At 39.9% G+C, this 17607-nt stretch overlaps 3 protein-coding genes across 3 annotated transcripts; 1 reads left to right on the top strand and 2 right to left on the bottom strand.

Moving 5' to 3' along the window:
• The first annotated feature begins 375 nt into the window (after positions 1 to 375).
• Positions 376 to 5165, top strand: fastkd3 (FAST kinase domains 3). The gene is made up of 6 exons (XM_074693905.1): positions 376 to 468; positions 791 to 2266; positions 2377 to 2462; positions 4336 to 4510; positions 4598 to 4782; positions 4881 to 5165. Exons 2-6 carry the CDS (start codon positions 808 to 810, stop codon positions 4977 to 4979), a joined length of 2004 nt encoding a protein of 667 aa, XP_074550006.1. The 5' UTR covers positions 376 to 468; positions 791 to 807; the 3' UTR covers positions 4980 to 5165.
• Positions 5166 to 5183: 18 nt separating this feature from the next.
• Positions 5184 to 8300, bottom strand: chmp5b (charged multivesicular body protein 5b). Its single transcript, XM_074693906.1, has 8 exons — positions 8131 to 8300; positions 7512 to 7616; positions 6420 to 6466; positions 6227 to 6320; positions 6074 to 6145; positions 5770 to 5878; positions 5537 to 5649; positions 5184 to 5443 (listed from the first exon to the last, which is right to left on the bottom strand). Exons 1-8 carry the CDS (start codon positions 8197 to 8199, stop codon positions 5393 to 5395), a joined length of 660 nt encoding a protein of 219 aa, XP_074550007.1. The 5' UTR covers positions 8200 to 8300; the 3' UTR covers positions 5184 to 5392.
• A 1645-nt stretch (positions 8301 to 9945) lies between these two features.
• LOC141807709 (delta-type opioid receptor-like) lies at positions 9946 to 17013 on the bottom strand. Its single transcript, XM_074693879.1, has 4 exons — positions 16850 to 17013; positions 16314 to 16600; positions 13229 to 13581; positions 9946 to 12904 (listed from the first exon to the last, which is right to left on the bottom strand). Exons 2-4 carry the CDS (start codon positions 16556 to 16558, stop codon positions 12375 to 12377), a joined length of 1128 nt encoding a protein of 375 aa, XP_074549980.1. The 5' UTR covers positions 16559 to 16600; positions 16850 to 17013; the 3' UTR covers positions 9946 to 12374.
• Positions 17014 to 17607: the final 594 nt, after the last annotated feature.

Below are 17607 nucleotides of genomic sequence, written 5' to 3'. Positions count from 1 at the left end.
GTGTGCTTTTGTATTTATTTGTTTGTTTGTTTCACTGTACATCAACTATCCCCTTTCTCTCAGCTTCGAAATAAATAAATAAATAAATAAATTATTATTATTATTATTATTATTATTATTATTATTGAATGAAACTAATAATTAAACAGGAAAATACTGAAGTTCGAATCAGAAATTCGAGAAACAAAACGTATTTCAATAATTAGTCAATATGTAAATAAAAATAAAGGTATGAAAAACGATGTTATAACGTTTAGAATAACATCGAGTGTTATGCAAATAAAAATACATCAAAATTTACTCAAAATTTCGATCAGAGTCGCATGATACCGACAAAAATAGCGCTTGTTATTACAGAGTACCAATAAACGAGTCTCCTTGAACGCCTCACTGTCATGACGGAGCCACGTTAGGACGCATTTCTCCTGTCAGCGGCTCTCAGACCGTTTTTGTCCCCAGAAAGTCCAGGTAAGACCTTTCCAACCTGTATTTCTTCACGCATTGCCTTTTTTGGTCTTGTAGAGCAAAGAAAACAGTCTGCAAACAGACTTTTTAATGTAGGAGGGCTGTTTTCAGGCATCTCTAAGGAACCCTCGGCTAGGTTGCTAACGTTAGCCTACCTCAAGGTTGGTTAGTTAACAGAGGAGTGTGGAGGGAGGTAGCTGGGTTCACTCAGGGTGTATGATTTTTGTATTTATTTTGTTGGACTGAGTTACATGTTGTGAGCTTCTGCGTGATGTTAGAGGAATATTCAACCTATTAAACGAGTTCTTTTTTTAATTTCCCTCAGTCATCTCTAAGGGGATCATGGCTCTGAAGCTGATTCAGAGACTTCCGGTCCTTGGGATCTATCGTTACCCTCCCGTTGGACCCATCTGCCCCACCAGACTCCTGAGCTCCAGCAGGTCACATCAGTCAGTATGTGTAACTTGCTTATGTACCTCAGCTGGTGGCTGCATCCGGACACAGGGCTGCAGGAAGCTCCAGGACAGCGGGAAGAGGACCCTGACCACCACCATCATCACCAAGGAGCCGTCCTTCATGGCTTCCAGCTCTGTTGGACTCCACAGAGACTCAAGATCACAAGTCCGCTTCACCCTGCAGCACAGACCCACAGACTCAGAGGAGAAGTCATTTCAGCACCGTTTAGAGACCTGCTCTTCATCCCGGCAGGTGTTGGCTCTGCTGCAGTCTGTGGTGATCATGTCTGACACGATGGCAGCCGCAGCACTGCACCGTGTCGCAGACCTGGAGCAGGAGGGGAACTCCCTGAAGGATCCTTCTGTTCTGGAGAATGAGACCATGAGATCCCTGTGCTTCCAGCTGGAGCAGGACTCCCGGCTGCTGACCGATGCAGGGGTGGTGTCAGGTCTCCGAGCTTGCACGCGCCTCTTCTTGGATCCTTGGAGCATGTTGATGGTGCGGTTGGTGTCTGAGAGCCAGGAGAGGTTAGACAGAGGTGAGATGAGCGTGGGCCAGCTCAGCACCTTGGGTGAGGCCATGCTGGCTCTAGAGGGTCCTGAGTGTGTGATGCTGGAGCAGGTGATGGAGCAGATCCAGAAGGAGGAACCATCCCAGTGGAGTGTAGCAGATCTTATTGCTGTTTATGGATTTCTTCAAAGTGGTGTCGCTACAGGTGGAAAACACAGAGACCTTTTGCACGCCATGAACATCCACGCTATGACTGTCACCCCCCAGATGGATGAAAGAGCTGTCAGTAAGCTCCTTAACGCTCTTGTAACCCTGAATCAAACACAAGCCATGCCGCTTGTGATTAATCTGTGCAAACAAGCTGGACATTATGTACCCCACTTCACTGATGAGGAGCTCACGCTTGTTCTTGGTGCCCTCATGCACTTCGGTCACAGTGATCACCTTTTTATACAAGCCATGGAGAAGTACGCCCCTTCGATGGTCTTCACCTCTCACCCTGAGACAGTGGCTAGAGTTAGCCAGTTCTTCAGCCAGAGAAAGATCCTCTCCACACCTGTGTTTGACGCTATCGCGGAGAGCTTCGTTTACAGGGCGGATGACTACAACACCAGTCAGGTGACGAGGCATATCATGGCTCTAGGAAGGCTGGGATACCTTCCTCCCAATGCAGACGATGTTTTCAGGAAAGTGGAGAACATCCTGCGTTCCCGTTACTCACAGTTCCAGCCGAGAACGCTCCTCAACCTGCTGCACTCATGCATCCTGGTGGGGAGGTTTCCAGTGAACTTTATGGCCAAAGTTTTCAGCAGCTTCTTCCTCCAGCAACTGCAAGGTAAAACATCCCATACTATATTTACCTCTTCATTTAAAAAAAACACTCAAGTATTGACTATTTGGTAAAGACTGAGCCATAAATCTTGTCTGTTGTGTGTGAAATTGCAGATCAGGAAACCAGAATGGACCCAGTTGTCCTGGGACAGCTGACTCAGCTATACATGACAGTGAAGCTGGAGTGTCCTTTCTATGAGGTAAAACACCACTAGATCATTTGATGTAGTAAATAATTATTAGTTGCAGCCCTAAACACAAATTAAACTCCATCATTTTGCAAGATGCCATCAGAATTTTTGGTGAAACAAGTGGGAAACACCTCCAAACTATGTTTATTGTCCTGTTCAAAAACGTACCGACCTACAGGTGTTGATGATGTTGTAACCACAAATAGTTTTTGTTAACATATGAACAAAGAACTGAGTTTGATAGATCTGTACCATGGACTGGCACCATGTCACAGACACCTGAGCTTACTTTTTGAGTCTGCATTGACCTGATAACAAATCCCATGATTGAATCGGTGCTTTCCTAATAGAGATTAGCTATGTTTCCATCACACCTAGAAAAGCGCAAAATCTAAATATCACAATAAGAAAATAATATGAAAAAAAAACAAAATTTGGTAAAACCTCTCAAATTCTGCAAAAACATGTCACGTTGTCATGACAACGCACCTCCTTTACCTCCCCCTGTGTGTCCCCTCCACACATACAGACTTCGGTTTTCATATTGTAACCGCTCAGCTGTTAGTTCTGTGTTCAGTGCAGATATTTGTGTTTTCGACGTCCAGTAGTGAAAGCGTCGGAAAGGCTGTGAGCAGGTCAGAGAGCAGCAGGAGGGAGGGACAGAGGTGTGTGTGTACGTGTGTGGGGGAGAGCAGATGAGCTGGAGATGATGGTTTTCATTCAGTGTTTTATTCCTGCCCATTTTGAGTTGGCGTGATCATGTGATCAGTTTGACCAGTGAATAAAAACACAAATGTTCATTAATCAGCATCGTCATGAGTGCAGAATCTGTTTTGCGCAGTTCTGGGCATAATGGAAACACTGGCAAGGCACAGTTGTGCTTAAAGAAACTTCAAAAATATTGCTTTTATTTTGCAAAAAGGTGTAATGGACATGCAGCTATTGTTAGATTATTACTGGTATCGGATTTGATCTGTGTTAGTACCAGCCAATAATGAAGCTCAGGTTTCAGTTTTTCATTGTGACTTCTTTCATCAGATCGTAGAATAAAATAGAATAGAATAGAAAATACATCGATTATCCACAAGGGGAAATTCAAGAGGAGTCACAGCAGCAATCAAGGAAACAAAAGTAAGGAAGTGTACTGAAAGTGCTGTATCCTGTCTGCTCACAGCAGGTGAAGTTCCTCCAACATGTCTGTGAATAGCATGGTGCTATTCTGCCTTCTGGTATTCCCTCTGTTGCTGGGTTAGCACGGCTAGCTTGTCTATCTTATCCGAGATAGACCATACGCTCCCAATAACGATGGATGGAAGGACAGGTCGATGTCACTTCTTAGCTTACACCTGAGTACTAGCCCGTCATCCTCACAGCCTTTTCCTCACCATGTGAGAAAACATCAGGCCTTGCACCAGTTAGCATTGACATGCTACAGGCTGCTAACAGCTGATTTCACATGCAAACAATGCGGCCATGGTTACATGTTGGAACTAGAGACAAACACAGGAGAAAAAAATAGTAAAAATATCAGAGAAGACAAAACCAGTTTGGTGTCTACAACGAACAAATGAACCATACAAAGTAATGATCCACTCCAAATGCAGAGATGACAAAAAAAATGAAAAAATCACAAGAAACAGACAAGGAAGAGAGAGCTGCTGTGACAGGCAGCCACAACGGGCCAGCGCCTAGCAACAATTAACATCCTTAATAAAACCACAGAGCTCAGGTTTGAGAACTCTGCTTTTCCCTTTCTTTCTGACGTCACCTGCTTCAATATGGATTCTAAGAAGACAACCAGTCTTCAGCCAGTGTGACTTTTACATCATTTATATTACAAGTAAATGTTGTGGTTTCATTTGTACTTTATTTTGTCCTGCAGGGTCCCAGACTTCTCAACAAATACCGCGTCAAGTCTTTCGTCATACGTGGACGCTCTCTGGAGACATCTGTGGACATTCAGCTCTACAACGCCGTCATAGCCGGGCTAGTAGACTTGCTTGGGGGTCGCTCATACTTGGGGTCTAAAGTTCGGACGCCGTACTGCTACACGCTTGGTAACATCAACACAACAGGTTTCTATTTTTTAACTTCCTGAAAACTTCCAACAAACTGCTTCACATTTTCTGTTTTGGTGTTTGTAGATGTGGAGATCAAACTGGACGAAGAGGGATTTGTGCTGCCGGCAAGTCAGATCGATGATGTTTACAAAAGGATTGCTCTTTGCATTGACGGACGGAGGAGGTTCACAGGGAACAAGAGGCAGCTTCTTGGAAAAGAGGCCACCAAGCAGAGGCACCTGAGGCTTCTGGGATATGAAGTCGTTCAGGTTAGCCCTTCTTAAGTTTGTCTTTTTTAAGATTTCTGGTGAAATATCTATGTTTGGTTTTCTTTAATTACCACAGTGAATGTTTTCTTTTCTTCTAGATACCATTTTATGAATTCGATGCACTGAAAGACAAAAAAAAAGTGGTGGATTACCTGCATAGGAAGATCTTCCCTCACACTTACAGGCTGAGCTGGTGATGAAACCAGTGCCATCTTTTGAGCTTTTTCTTGAAGAAATATATTTTTCTAGCGGGAGGCATTTTCAAATGAATGTGTTTAACTTATTGATTCTGCACTTTCACCTGTCTAACCTGACAATAAAGGACTTTTTCTAACCCCTGTGTCATGAACGACATCAATCAAGTCGAGAATTGTTGGTTGAAAAATATAATTTATTTGTTCTTAGCAACTCAGTGCTAAAGAGACTGTACAAAGTTAAGAAAATCCCGATTCCCACATCAATAATAGCTCATTTAGAATAACAAAACACCTGATTATCGCAGATTTTATCATTCCTATAAGAGTATGCTTTGGTTTTTAACATTACGCTGAAAGGCAAAGTGTCAGAAGGTTAAACAGAAAAAAGAAGAGTCAGTATAAAACTGGCTGCTTTATGTCGCAGGAATCTGAGGAAGGCCGAACTCGTCCACAAGGACACCATCCTGAAAGATGACAAAGAAAAAAACATGAGAGGATAAACAAACCAGATACCTCTATACAAAGTGTACACAAAAAAAACAACAAAAAAGATGTACCCTGTTGCTTTTCTCTCCAGGTAAACCCTCAGGGATGGAAGGAGCTGATGAAGCTTCATCCAGGTAGGAGCTGTCGTCATCCAACAGGAGCTCATCTCCCAGCGCATCCAGCTCTGTGAATGAAAAGCACAACGTCTTCAAATTAAAACCACAATTATGACATTTTTTTTTTTTTTTACTGAATTTGGCTCCAAGACAAAGCAAAACATCCGAGTTTGAATATTTTTACCGACCTGCTTCAAGGTCGTCGTCATCGATTTCAGGGGTGCCATAGCTCCTGCTCATCGCCTCCTGGATTTCATTGGCGTCCTCCATCATGTCCTCCAGCTGGTCTTGTAGGTTCTGGATTACAAAAGGACAATGAAGTTTCTGTTGCATGTAACTGCTTTAAGACATTTTACAAAGAGCTCCATTTTTAAGTGTCAACACTTCAAGTCCAAAATCCAACACTCATTTAAATTAGAGTAATATCTCCCTCTTACTGTCTTCTCAAGATTTCCTTTAAGTATGAAATTTAGGAGGAGAATCTTATCTTACCTCAATCTTATCAATCTTCACATGCTTGTACGCTTTCTTCATGTCTTTGAGTCCAACTTTCATGGCATCAACCTGAAAAGAAAAACAGAACATTAGCAAAAAGCGACATTCTCTGAAGTTGTTATGATCTGGCTTCTAATTAAAGAAACATACCGTAGTTTTAGTGTCTTTCAGGGACTGGATTGTGTAGTTTGTTTGTTCCATGTTGAAGGACTGCTGCATGAGGTTGTCTCTCTGGGTTTCATACCTGAAACAGGTAACAGGTGATTAATATTAAAGCACTGACAGCTCATTTAGACGGTTACATGGTGGAAACATGCTGACTTTGGGGAATGAAATGACTTACATTCTCTTCTGCTTCAGAATTCTCATGGCCTTTTGCTTCACCATGTTCTGGTCAAGGATAAAATGAGAATAAGAATCGTAAACAAAGCACACGTGAATTAACAGCATAATGTTTTAATAATAATGAAACTGAAATGCTAAAAAAAATTCTCTTTTTTTAAATAAGAGATATCATTTCAGGACTGAAAAACAAGAATGCGTCTTGAGCTTGTTGTGAGTAGGACTGAAAAGAACACTGTTGTCTCTGTGTGAGCCACAAAGATAAACAAAACCATCAGCAGCAGTTGACTAATTCTGGAGGAATTTTCATCCCTGTAACTGCTGCTGAGGGGCAGGTGTCACATGGGAAGATTACATAAAAAGCACCTTCATTTCTTACATTTTACTTCAAAGATTATACCGATTTAGTGATATTTTCGCTGTGAGAGCAGGAAAACATTTTTTGGTCTGAATATTTCAGATAGGTAATGAGAGTCCTGCCCTGCTTCCCCAGATGAATGCTCACTTTGAAGTTGTTGACTGTGAACTAAGGTATTACATCTATCATACGTTGAAGGCATTGTTAGGTAAGTAGCCAAATAACTTAAAGAGGTGGTAATGTGCCTTTTTAAAATGTTTACATGATTTATAGCTCAAAAACGTCCCTATTTTTCTCATAGTGGTGTTTTCGAAAACCCTTGTTCAGCCTCTGTCTACAACGCTTCACTTTAGCTACTGTCTCTTTAAGGATCTCGCTCTATACTCCCCCTTCCCTCTGATTGGCCAGCCCTCTGGAGGCCTATCATGACCAGTGTTAGAGTAGATTTTGATGTTTGAGGCTTGTCATTAACCTGTTAATATATTCTTATACAGTGACCTCTCATGAAGATCATACACTATGTTTTCGAATAGAAATTTTCAAGCTGTTCACAGACAGATTCAAAGATTTCTACAACATGTGAATATGTAGTGACTTGAAAATCTGCCCCACTTTAATATGAACAGCTGGCATTGTTACTTTATATCCATGTTTAAAATGTAAGAAAGCACAATACCTCCCTATAACTAATCCAAAATTATGAATCATTTTCCTTCTCTGGACCGTAAATCTCACCTTCGAGGGTCCATCCCTCATCTTCTTCATCTGATCCTTGTATTTCACGAGTTCAGCATCTAGTCTGGCGATCTTCTTGTCAATGGACTCAGTCCGGGAATCAACCTTTAGGACAAAACATCAGAAAAGCAGACATTAAACATTTGGATAAAGCTTTAAGTAACAGTGTCACCCATTATTTAATTCTCTTAGTTTGCTATAAATAGATGGCCCTAATGCACAGAACCTGAAAAACTGGTTCATGTCGGTTAACATAGTTTCTGTAGCACAGAAGACAAAACACTCAGATTCTTGCTGAAAATGACAAAATGCTGAATCATGACCTCAACAGAAGACACACTGTTTTTTATTAAGATGTCTTGCTCACTGACAGGTTTTAGAGATAGAAATTAGGTATAAACACCGGTTCAATATGTCTGTTATTAATTTAATTTAATTTTTTTTAAAAGAAAAATAATGACCCTTTGACCGTGAAGAAATAGTGTGACACATTCAAAGCATATGGAACCATCTGTCCTGTTTTCTTCTGTTTCAGAAAGTTAGGTAACTAAATCCAGAAAACTCCGTCTGTTTACTTGGTTTGAGACATCGTTCAAAAAGTTTAAAAAATAAGACTTACGTTTCCTATGCAGTCTGTAAGGTTCGGAGGAGGAGCTTTAGGCTTCCCAGAGCCAAATATGCGGTTCATTTTGGCGAATTTAAGGCTATAAATTGTCAAAAAGCTGCGTTAACTTGTCGTCCACCGTCCAGTCGTGGAAAACACCCGGAAGAAACTTTGAGCTGACGTCAGAGAAGTCACGTGGTTATTACTCACCCAGCCGCGCCCCTTTAAGAGCTCTGATTTTTTTATTTAATTAATTTATTATTTTTACTTTATTATTATTATTATAATTATTAATTATCATTTCACTAATTTTTTTTCGCTCAAAAATATACATATATTTTTAAAAATCTATTTTTCCATCAGCAGGCCCCTTTTTTTCCCAAAAATAATTTTCTTCTGGTAACAACAACTGCACTCTTATCAACTTTTTTTTTTTCATCTTTCGAAAATTTTCCCCAATCTTAGAGAAAAAAAAGAGAAAGAAACCAAGAAAAAAAAATATGTCAGTATAACTTGAAATATAAAAATAATGAGTTAAGATTTCAGGAAATCTCAAGACTTGGGTTAATTGCTCTTTTATATATTTATTTATTTAATTGTTTATTATCGTATTCTCTGTATATGAAAAACAAGTTTAAAAATGTACACTATTGGCACACATTCATTTAAATGTTAATCTATTCATTACCTTCTCATCCATCTCTAAACAGATCATATTTTTCAAACATGTACGTGCCTATATACATAAGTATCCCTTTGGTATATGTTTACTCCATATTACTGTATTCTACCTCTTTTTGTTACTTTTCTAACAAAGTATTCATAAGATATAAGATTTATTTGAGATATTCTCTGGATGTGTAAACAAAGTATCATTAAAGTTCATAGAAGAGCCCTGAAATGTTTTAAATACACTTCCTCAAGAAAAAGGTATATGTTAAAGAAAATTTTCCTCATTTTACTTGGGGATATTGACAAATACTTCACATAATGCCAGAATAATATATTATTATACATTGAAAAAATGAACAATTTTGTAAATTTTGTCATATTTAAACTTAATATTCTTGTTATAAATATCTAAAAGCTGTCCAAATCCTTTGTGACACCAGTCTATTAGAAAACTTTCTCTCAATCTGTGAGTGACTGCTTAATAATAATAATAATAATAATAATAATAATAATAATAATAATAATAATAAAAAAATTAAAAAGGTAGTGCATCAGATGTTCAAATTCATTTCATAGAGTCCTGTAATTACACTATGTCTCCACCAGAGGAAGCTATTGGTGTTTGAAAATAAAATCAAAATTCTGTATCTGAGGGAGCCTTCCAAGAAATCAAGCTTTGTGTAGGAAAGTTGATTGAAACTAAATAATTTCATCTTCTGTCAGACTAAATGTAAATAAACAACTGTGAAGGCTCATTTGGAGTAAATATTTTAAACTTGGATATATATTTCTGGAGGCTTCTGAGCAGAGCCTAAAAATCACACACTTAAACTGACAAGATGTGATGATGAGGGGGGGAAAAAAAGAAGAAAAAATCACATCAGCTTTTTCATGATGTTAAGCTCAGAACACTGAATCTGTCGATCAATACATCTCCTGTTAACTTTTCAGCAGATTTCAAAAAGCTCAGATGCTGGAAAAAGAAAAATGATATCTCACTCACTTTGGGGTTTCTTGAATTCAATCCTCTGATGTTTTATGTAACAGAACATCTGTGCTTTATCTTTTTTTATGCTAGCATAGATGATGCAACTTATTAACAACATGAGAAAGCTCACACAAACCCACACCAGGACCAGGAGTGTTGAAAGTGTTGGGTTTTATTCATGAATCACAGAAACGTAAGCTGCAGTAGTGACAGAGATGACTTTATACAATCCTTTGATACAGAGCCTGAAGTACATTCAAAGAAACAGCACAGTCCATCGAGCATATAGGCTGCAGATGTGGTTTTACACTATCAGAGCAATGGTTACGCACATGCTACTAACACAGTTCATTTAATGATGATATCTGTGCAAAATGTTCATCTATACAAAACAATTTATTGTTCACTTTTTCTCTTACTTTACAGAAGATCGAGTAAATTGTTATTCATATACATCACCGGTTTAAATGTTTACTTTCAGAGTGCGCTGATGGAGCAGTTTTTCAGAATAAAAGCACAAGTAGACAACATATAGCAAAAGCCATAAACAGCCTTTGTGATTGAATTATACATCATAAGTTAAACAGCTGATCAAACTGGACACGAGTCCAGATTTGAAGCTGATACAGAGCCCTCTGTCAAATATTAAATGCACATTTAAGCCCAGGATCTCTTCTTTTTTACTTTCCTCAGTGTTGAACCGTCTTCCGTCTCATTCATCGCAGCGTAATTTTGTTTATTTCCAGACAACATAAAAGTCCCAAATGAGCCTGTGCTCTCACAGTTTGGTTCACTTCAAACTCTCAACAGAGGCTAAAAGCATTTTTGCAAATCAGTGCTAAAACCACCACTGATGTGCTAATAGCACAAATCTTCTTGTTTTTCCTTTCCTGTGGTCGATTCTGCAGTTAAATCCCGCTGCTGCAAACATGTTATCCTGGACTGTCAAAGGCACATCTGGTGGTGGGGAAAATAATGAGTGAAATTGAAGGAGGGGGGAAATGGAATCAGATAAGTGTTAAAAAACTGATGTAACAATGTAATTTTCAGTTGTTACTAGTTTCTTTCTGTTTCTTTCACTAAATAACCTTTGTTTGTTTCTTTGTTTAGTGTTATAGTCCTTCAACTTCCACATACATCTTACTGGAATTATTCATAATCTGAATAATTAACGAGCAGCTCTTTCTCAACAGCCTCAGGAACCACCACCACACATATATCCCAGGTGTGCTCACATTTTTGTCATTTGTTCAATGGCGGATAGCAGCCATAATCTGAATAAAACAGGTGAAGTATCTGTGGTTGGTTCCGGTAAAGGTGCTAAAGCTCAAAGATGGAGGTCACTGTACTGTGGATAAGCACAGGCAAAGAGGTGGAGCTAAGACATGCACACCTGTGTAACCCAACCACAACCAAAATTATACCAATCTTTGCAAACATTTTAGCCCTAATTCAACCAAAACAAGACAGTTATGAGAAGATGCCATCAAAAAATTGTCATGAAAATAGAAATGTACATCTGGAACAAAATAGTTGTTTGCACCAGGCTGTAAGCACAACTGTATAATATATGGGCACCGTGTCCATGAAATCACCCATCTGTTTCTGATACACAGTTTTGAAGACTATTGTTGTATCATTCCCTAACTATAGTAATAAACACAAGCTATTTTGTTCAGGTTTTGATGAGTTAAAGAAGCAGCCTCTTTGTTTCCAGCTACCTGCCTGTCAGTCAAGTCATCCATGCCCTTATATGGGTAAAACTCGTAAATCTAATAACTTTGAAAATAACACCTTTAAAAAAAAAATAAAATCTCTGGTTTTTCAATGAGAAATTTATCCCTCAGCAGTTATTTTTTAACCAGACTGTAAACATCTTTATTTTTGCTGTAAAGATCAGCTTTTTTGAATGGGTGTGTTTGTGGTTTATGATACTTTCCACACCAGCCTCAAGTGGACACTTGAAGAACTGCAGTTTTTTGCACTTCCGCATCAGCTCCATTTCTCATGACCGGAAGGTGCCACTTGGGCTTAAAGGGTTTTTTTCTGGCTTTTGGAGCCAGCATCTAGTGGACACTTGAGGAACTGGATTGTTTTTGCTCTTCTGAACTGGCGCCATATTTTTGACATTGGTGGTTGCAGCTTGGTGCTCTCTAGCATTGACTAGCACTAATGCCACCGACTGTGCTGGTACTTTTGGGTTATCCAACAGTTAAAAATCAACTATTTGAAATAAATACTGTTAAAGGCAAGTTTTCATCACATTATTTTCCTGTTCAAAAATATTCTCTTTAAGTTCACATAACCGTTATCACGTCTAAATAATACGACATAGCCGCAGTAAATCAAAGTGCTGAAAGAAACTGTAAAAAGATGAAGTTACCATCATGATGATGTTTTTCAATGAAGATGATTTTTTTTTCTGGAGCTGATCGTTTGTCGCTTATTTGATCGTGCTGGTTGAAACCAAACTGTGAATGAAAACAATGGAGTCTCTGTAACAGAGTTCAAACTACATTGCCGATGTGACGTGGGTTAGGCCCAGGTCATGAGAGTCTTCTTTTCCAATGTGTGAAATAGAAGACAGTTCCACCGCTAGTCATGTGGGCTTACTAGTCCCATCATGGTCCTTCAGGGGCATGGCGTTCTCCCGCACACTACCCGGTGCCTTCCTGCTCCCTGACATCCTCTCGCTCTTGAATTTGGCTGAGAGGCAGAAGTCTTTGAAGCAGCGTTTGAAGTTCTCATCCAGAAAGGCGTAGAGGACAGGGTTCAGGCTGCTGTTGGTGTAGCCCAGAGCCACGCAGAAGAAATAGGCGGCCATGATGGCGGTCGTCTCCGGTATGCTCACCAACGCCTTCACCAGGATGAAGATGTGAATGGGCGTCCAGCAGACAACAAACACTGCCACCACAACCACAACGAGGCGTGTAATCCGACGCAGGTTTCTGTCTTTTTCACGCGAGCCAGACAACATACGGACGCTCTTCAGGCGCAGAACCATTAAGGAGTAGCAGACCGTGATGATGAGGACAGGCACGACAAAGGCGAAGACAAACACACATATCTTCATCAGTGTGTCCCAGTACACATATGGCTCTGGGAACTGCAAGGCACACTCGGTTATTTCTGCAGGAGGGAAGGAGAAAAAGTGGATTAAGAGATGAAGTGCACTCCTGCTTTTATCATAAATAGAAATCCTCCTCGGTGCCTTTCTGCTTTCAATTTAGCACTTTGTTGGGGAGCAGCTTATCTGCACTCGAAAAGAATTTTTTTTGCTCTAAATTGCTTTTTTATCCATCATCTAAATTCCTGAAGAAAAAGCATGGTGTGTTGCTAATGGAAAACCCTGCACCGTCAAACTGACTAGCACATACTTTAAGTGAGTCCACATATTACAAAACATTTGCTGAAACTTTCAACTTCATTCAGGAAAGGGGGATTACTTCTCACCACCCTTCGTTTGCGTGCCACCCAAAACGAAAGCAGGGATCCCTGCAGCCGAAGACAGGATCCAGATGCACACATTGATCATCTTGGCCTTTAGTGGAGTGCGGAAGTCCAGAGCCTTCACTGGGTGGCAAACGGCCACGTATCGATCCACACTCATCATGGTGAGAGTGAAGATACTGGTGAACATGTTGTAGTAGTCGATGGAGATGAAGACTTTGCAGACAACCTCGCCAAAGGGCCACGTGTTCAGCAGGTAGTCGGTGCTCTGAAAGGGCATGGTGGTGGTGACAAGGGCGTCGGCGAGCGCCAAGTTAAAAATGTAAATGTTTGTGGCTGTCTTCATCTTTGTGTACCTGTAAAACATGCAGAGCACAAGGTTACACCAGAGCCAATCATCTGTCCAGCCTGCCATGGCCACCATACATCGCTCTGCTGGCTCTTTATTGGCTCATTAGGAATTCAATATCGTCCATTAGTCTACCCTGCTTCCCTGAATCCGTAATGTTATTATCTGACTCCCTCTTCATTGTTATGTATAGTATGCCTCAGATTGCAGGCCATGTATAATCAACTCCATTTCACTTCATTAAATTATAATACCATTAGAGCAGTATACAGTAACTTCTGCAAAGTTTATTTCTCAAGAGTAATTTAAAGTTGTAATATTTCAATAGCTGTGACGCCTGCAGGATGTAATGAAGCGTTGAAACGAAGAAACACGATCCAGAAATTGATTCATGGTGACTGGGCATGAATCATGAGCAAACAATAATCATTAAAATCAAAAACAAAGTCATAACTACGCCGCACAAGTGTCTCAATGTGGGATACCAGACAGAAAGTGTTTGTTTACTTTTCTAATCAAAACTGCAGCTCTGATCCAACTGGGGATGGTTTATGTGCCAAGTTTTTCCTCAGAGTTTATAAAAAGTTTTAACATCTTGGAGAGGTTGCTCTGAAGATTTCAATTGTGGCAAAAGTTGGACAGAAAACTGGGAACCACCCTCAAGCTGTGAATTGAATATGTGGCTAACGCTTCTAGCAAGGAACAGCTAGCCAGGTTGTGTTCAGAGAAAATAAATGAGTAACTGAAAACGCTGTAGTTAGCATGCCAGGCCTGTAGTTGGTGCCGTAACTGTCTTGGCTTTTGGTAGATCTCCACCAAAGTAGAGTCAATACTACTTGCAGAAGTGGTGCAACAGATGCACATTTTGTTAAAAGAAAGTCAGCAGATTCAGCAGCACAAGCACAAGCAAAGTGAAGCATGACGTCAGCATTTCCACTGAAAACTCTGCAGCATTTCAGAAAAAATCCACTCTGGAGGCTGTTTTTAAAAGTTTCTGTTTTATGTGGACTTAAACACTGTCTCCGCGTAAACGAGAGGCCGAAACACAACAATACTTCTGCATTTCATCCTAAAGCCATTGTTGTTTAATCAACCCCTTGATGTTTTTTGCTAGCTAGCTAGCTGTCTGCTATCTGAAACTTCTTAAGGTTGGATTCACAAGTTACCTTGAACTTCAAATTCAACTCTCCCCTCAAAGTATATGAGTGTGTATACTGTCCTCTAGGGGGCAGCGTTTTTTTTTTTTTTTTTTTTTTTTCACAAATGTATTAGCAACAGTTAGCTTTCCAATAAGCGAAGAGCAAAATTAGTATTCCTATAAATGGAGTGTTTAAGTACAGCTTCTCAATGTTTGGGTAACTTTTAGCTCTGTTTTTGGTCTCCAGCAGCAACTGACGCAAACATCTGTTTTTTTATTTAGTTCCATTTAGATGAGGAATTGATTTCCTGTTCACCTTCCTGATGTGAGCTCAGTATTCACTCTACTTTTAGCTCCGAATTTGGTCTCCACCAACTCTCTGTAAATCTACAGATGCTTAAAACTTGCTGTGCTAATTTTGCTAACCTAAGGTGTCCAACAAGCAGCGTAGAGTTCTTGTATTCCTTTCTGTAAATCAGGATGAAAACAGTTGGTACTGTGGGACTGAATCAAAAAATAAAACAAAACTAACAAAATTTGCTAAAAGATGCTAAAACAACTGCTGTGCCAAAGGGAACCTAAACTGTAAGTTGTTTAAAACAGACCATGTCAATGTAAGGCCATGAAATGTGCAATGCTTTGTCAGGTACTTCTACTAAGGGGATGTTAAAGAGTCAAATCTGTCAAACACCTACTGCCTAAGGATGAGTGTAATTTCTGATATTTGTTTGCTGTAAATCGGTATAAAACCAGTTATACTTTACTGATATTGCCCTCCAGGGTGTAACTCAACAATAAAACTGTGAGTCTTCGCTGGATCTGACGTGATAAAAATGGCTTTTACCGACAGGCGAGGCAATCAACCTGATTTGAGGTAATTGTTGTCTGTGGACCGAAGCTTCGTAGATGGCACCGCTGCATTTCACATTATATGAAAGGAGATTTGTTGCTCTTGCACACCATAAATAATGGCCAATGAGGTGCAAGCAGGCTATCAGCTTGATAAAGCACCACTGGTTTCATCTGTGATTAATATCATGCCTGCCAGCAAAGGAGAGATTTGCAGACTGTTGTTATTATTTTGGAGGTCTTGAGGGTTATTGGATTATACAGGGAGACAATTTAAAGGTTTCAAGCAATTCTTAACCATTGAGGGCAGCAGCATCAATTATCTAGCCACACATTTGAAATGACAGCATTAATCTCAACTGTTATCTTATCCTTATGCAACCCAGGCTTTGTTCTTTGAGGATTAGGAGTAAAAAAAGACATAAACTAGAGGCAAGATATCCTCTTACTGTGTTGACTGAGTGGCAAATGCCAAAATAATGGAGGATAAGACACTGGTCAAATGGCATGGATGTGTGTGGAAGCAAAATATCTTTTCCTATAAATAAATGAATGATAAATAATAGTGTGAACTGTGCTCTGATTTCATAGACGTGGATCCGTCATATTTTTCAAACAGCTTAAACTGTATTTTTTATTTATGTATTTATTTTACAACTGATAACCTCAATTTCTAGCACACTCAACCCCACTACCAGCATTAAGATCTATCCAAGTCAATAAATTTGGAAATTGCCGAAAAATGACCGTACCTGATGATCACATACATGACGAGGCAGTTGCCCAGTAAACCGACCACAAACACCACCGAGTAAACTGCTGTGATGATGGGAATGATGGGAGACATGCCCTCCTGCTCCCAGCTGTCATCGTGGGTCAGATTGCGGCTCTCCGGGTATCCGGACACCCAGGATGAGGAATTCAGTGCGCAGTCCTCCAGCGAGGAGGATAGGCACTTACTATCTTCTTTGAATATTTCAACCGGAGTGCTCTCCATGTTGACACCTGTTTGTGTCAAAAGGGAGGTTTCGAAATAAGTCTGCGGAGGGTCAGTGAAAAGAAAACATGGCAATCAGTTACGTAAGGTTGGCACCGAGTCTGGAAAACGCGCGTACTTCTTAAAATCTTCACATGATGAAAATTACATCCACTATGATCGATATAATGACTTCCTTCTAAACTTACATTGGTTTCATTACTTCTTAAAGATCATTCACAACACAGAGGGAATAAACACACATCTCATGCGTCCGAAAACACGCACTTTCAGTCTTGCAGGTTTACTCACCTTGATTCTCCTGGATTTGCGCACGCACCCTGTTAATTGGTTTAAAAAAATAACGTTTTACTCCAGTTGTAAGTTATTTTTTTCCCCATAGGTTGAGGTTACAGCTCATCAAAGTTTGTGGATGCCTCTGTACGCTCGAGGAGAAGCAGCAGCAGCTTTGCGGACCCTCGTGCACACGCACTAATGGAGAGGTGGCGCGCAGTCAGGCTAGACCGTAGTTTACCACACACACACACACACACACACACACACACACACACCGCTTCTCTCTCTCTCCCTTTACCCCCCCCCCCCCACACACACACACACACACACACACACGCACACATTGAATCAACCTACACCCAAAATGTGGTATGACAGAGCGTTGACAATAACCTCCAGGCAGCGAACAATTTCCTCCAATCCTATATCCCAGTGGAGTTTACTCCATGACGTACTGAAGACGTTATGTCTCAATAAATTGCTGTTTATTCCTCATTTATGTAAAATAGAGATAATATCGTAAAATGGTTTGAACTGTTGATGGCCTTAAAAATGAGTATCAGTCTGCTCCATAATTATCGATTTACAAAAAACAATCCATATTTTACGTGAAGACCACCTTTTTAATTATTATTATTATTTATTTATTTATTAGTTTTTTTTAAGTGAAGACGACCTTTTTTATTACTATTATTTACTATTTACTATTATACTACTATTATTTATTTATTTGTTTATTCATTTATTTTTACGTGAAGACGACCAAGCGAGTA

The sequence above is a fragment of the Halichoeres trimaculatus genome, unplaced genomic scaffold (genome assembly GCF_033239565.1).
Source record: "Halichoeres trimaculatus isolate MK-OKI-2021-1 unplaced genomic scaffold, fHalTri1.1 fHalTri1_scaffold_18, whole genome shotgun sequence".
Taxonomy (NCBI): Eukaryota; Metazoa; Chordata; class Actinopteri; order Labriformes; family Labridae; genus Halichoeres; species Halichoeres trimaculatus.
The sequence above is the reverse complement of the archived record's forward strand: the minus strand, read 5'-3'. Positions and strand labels throughout refer to the sequence as shown.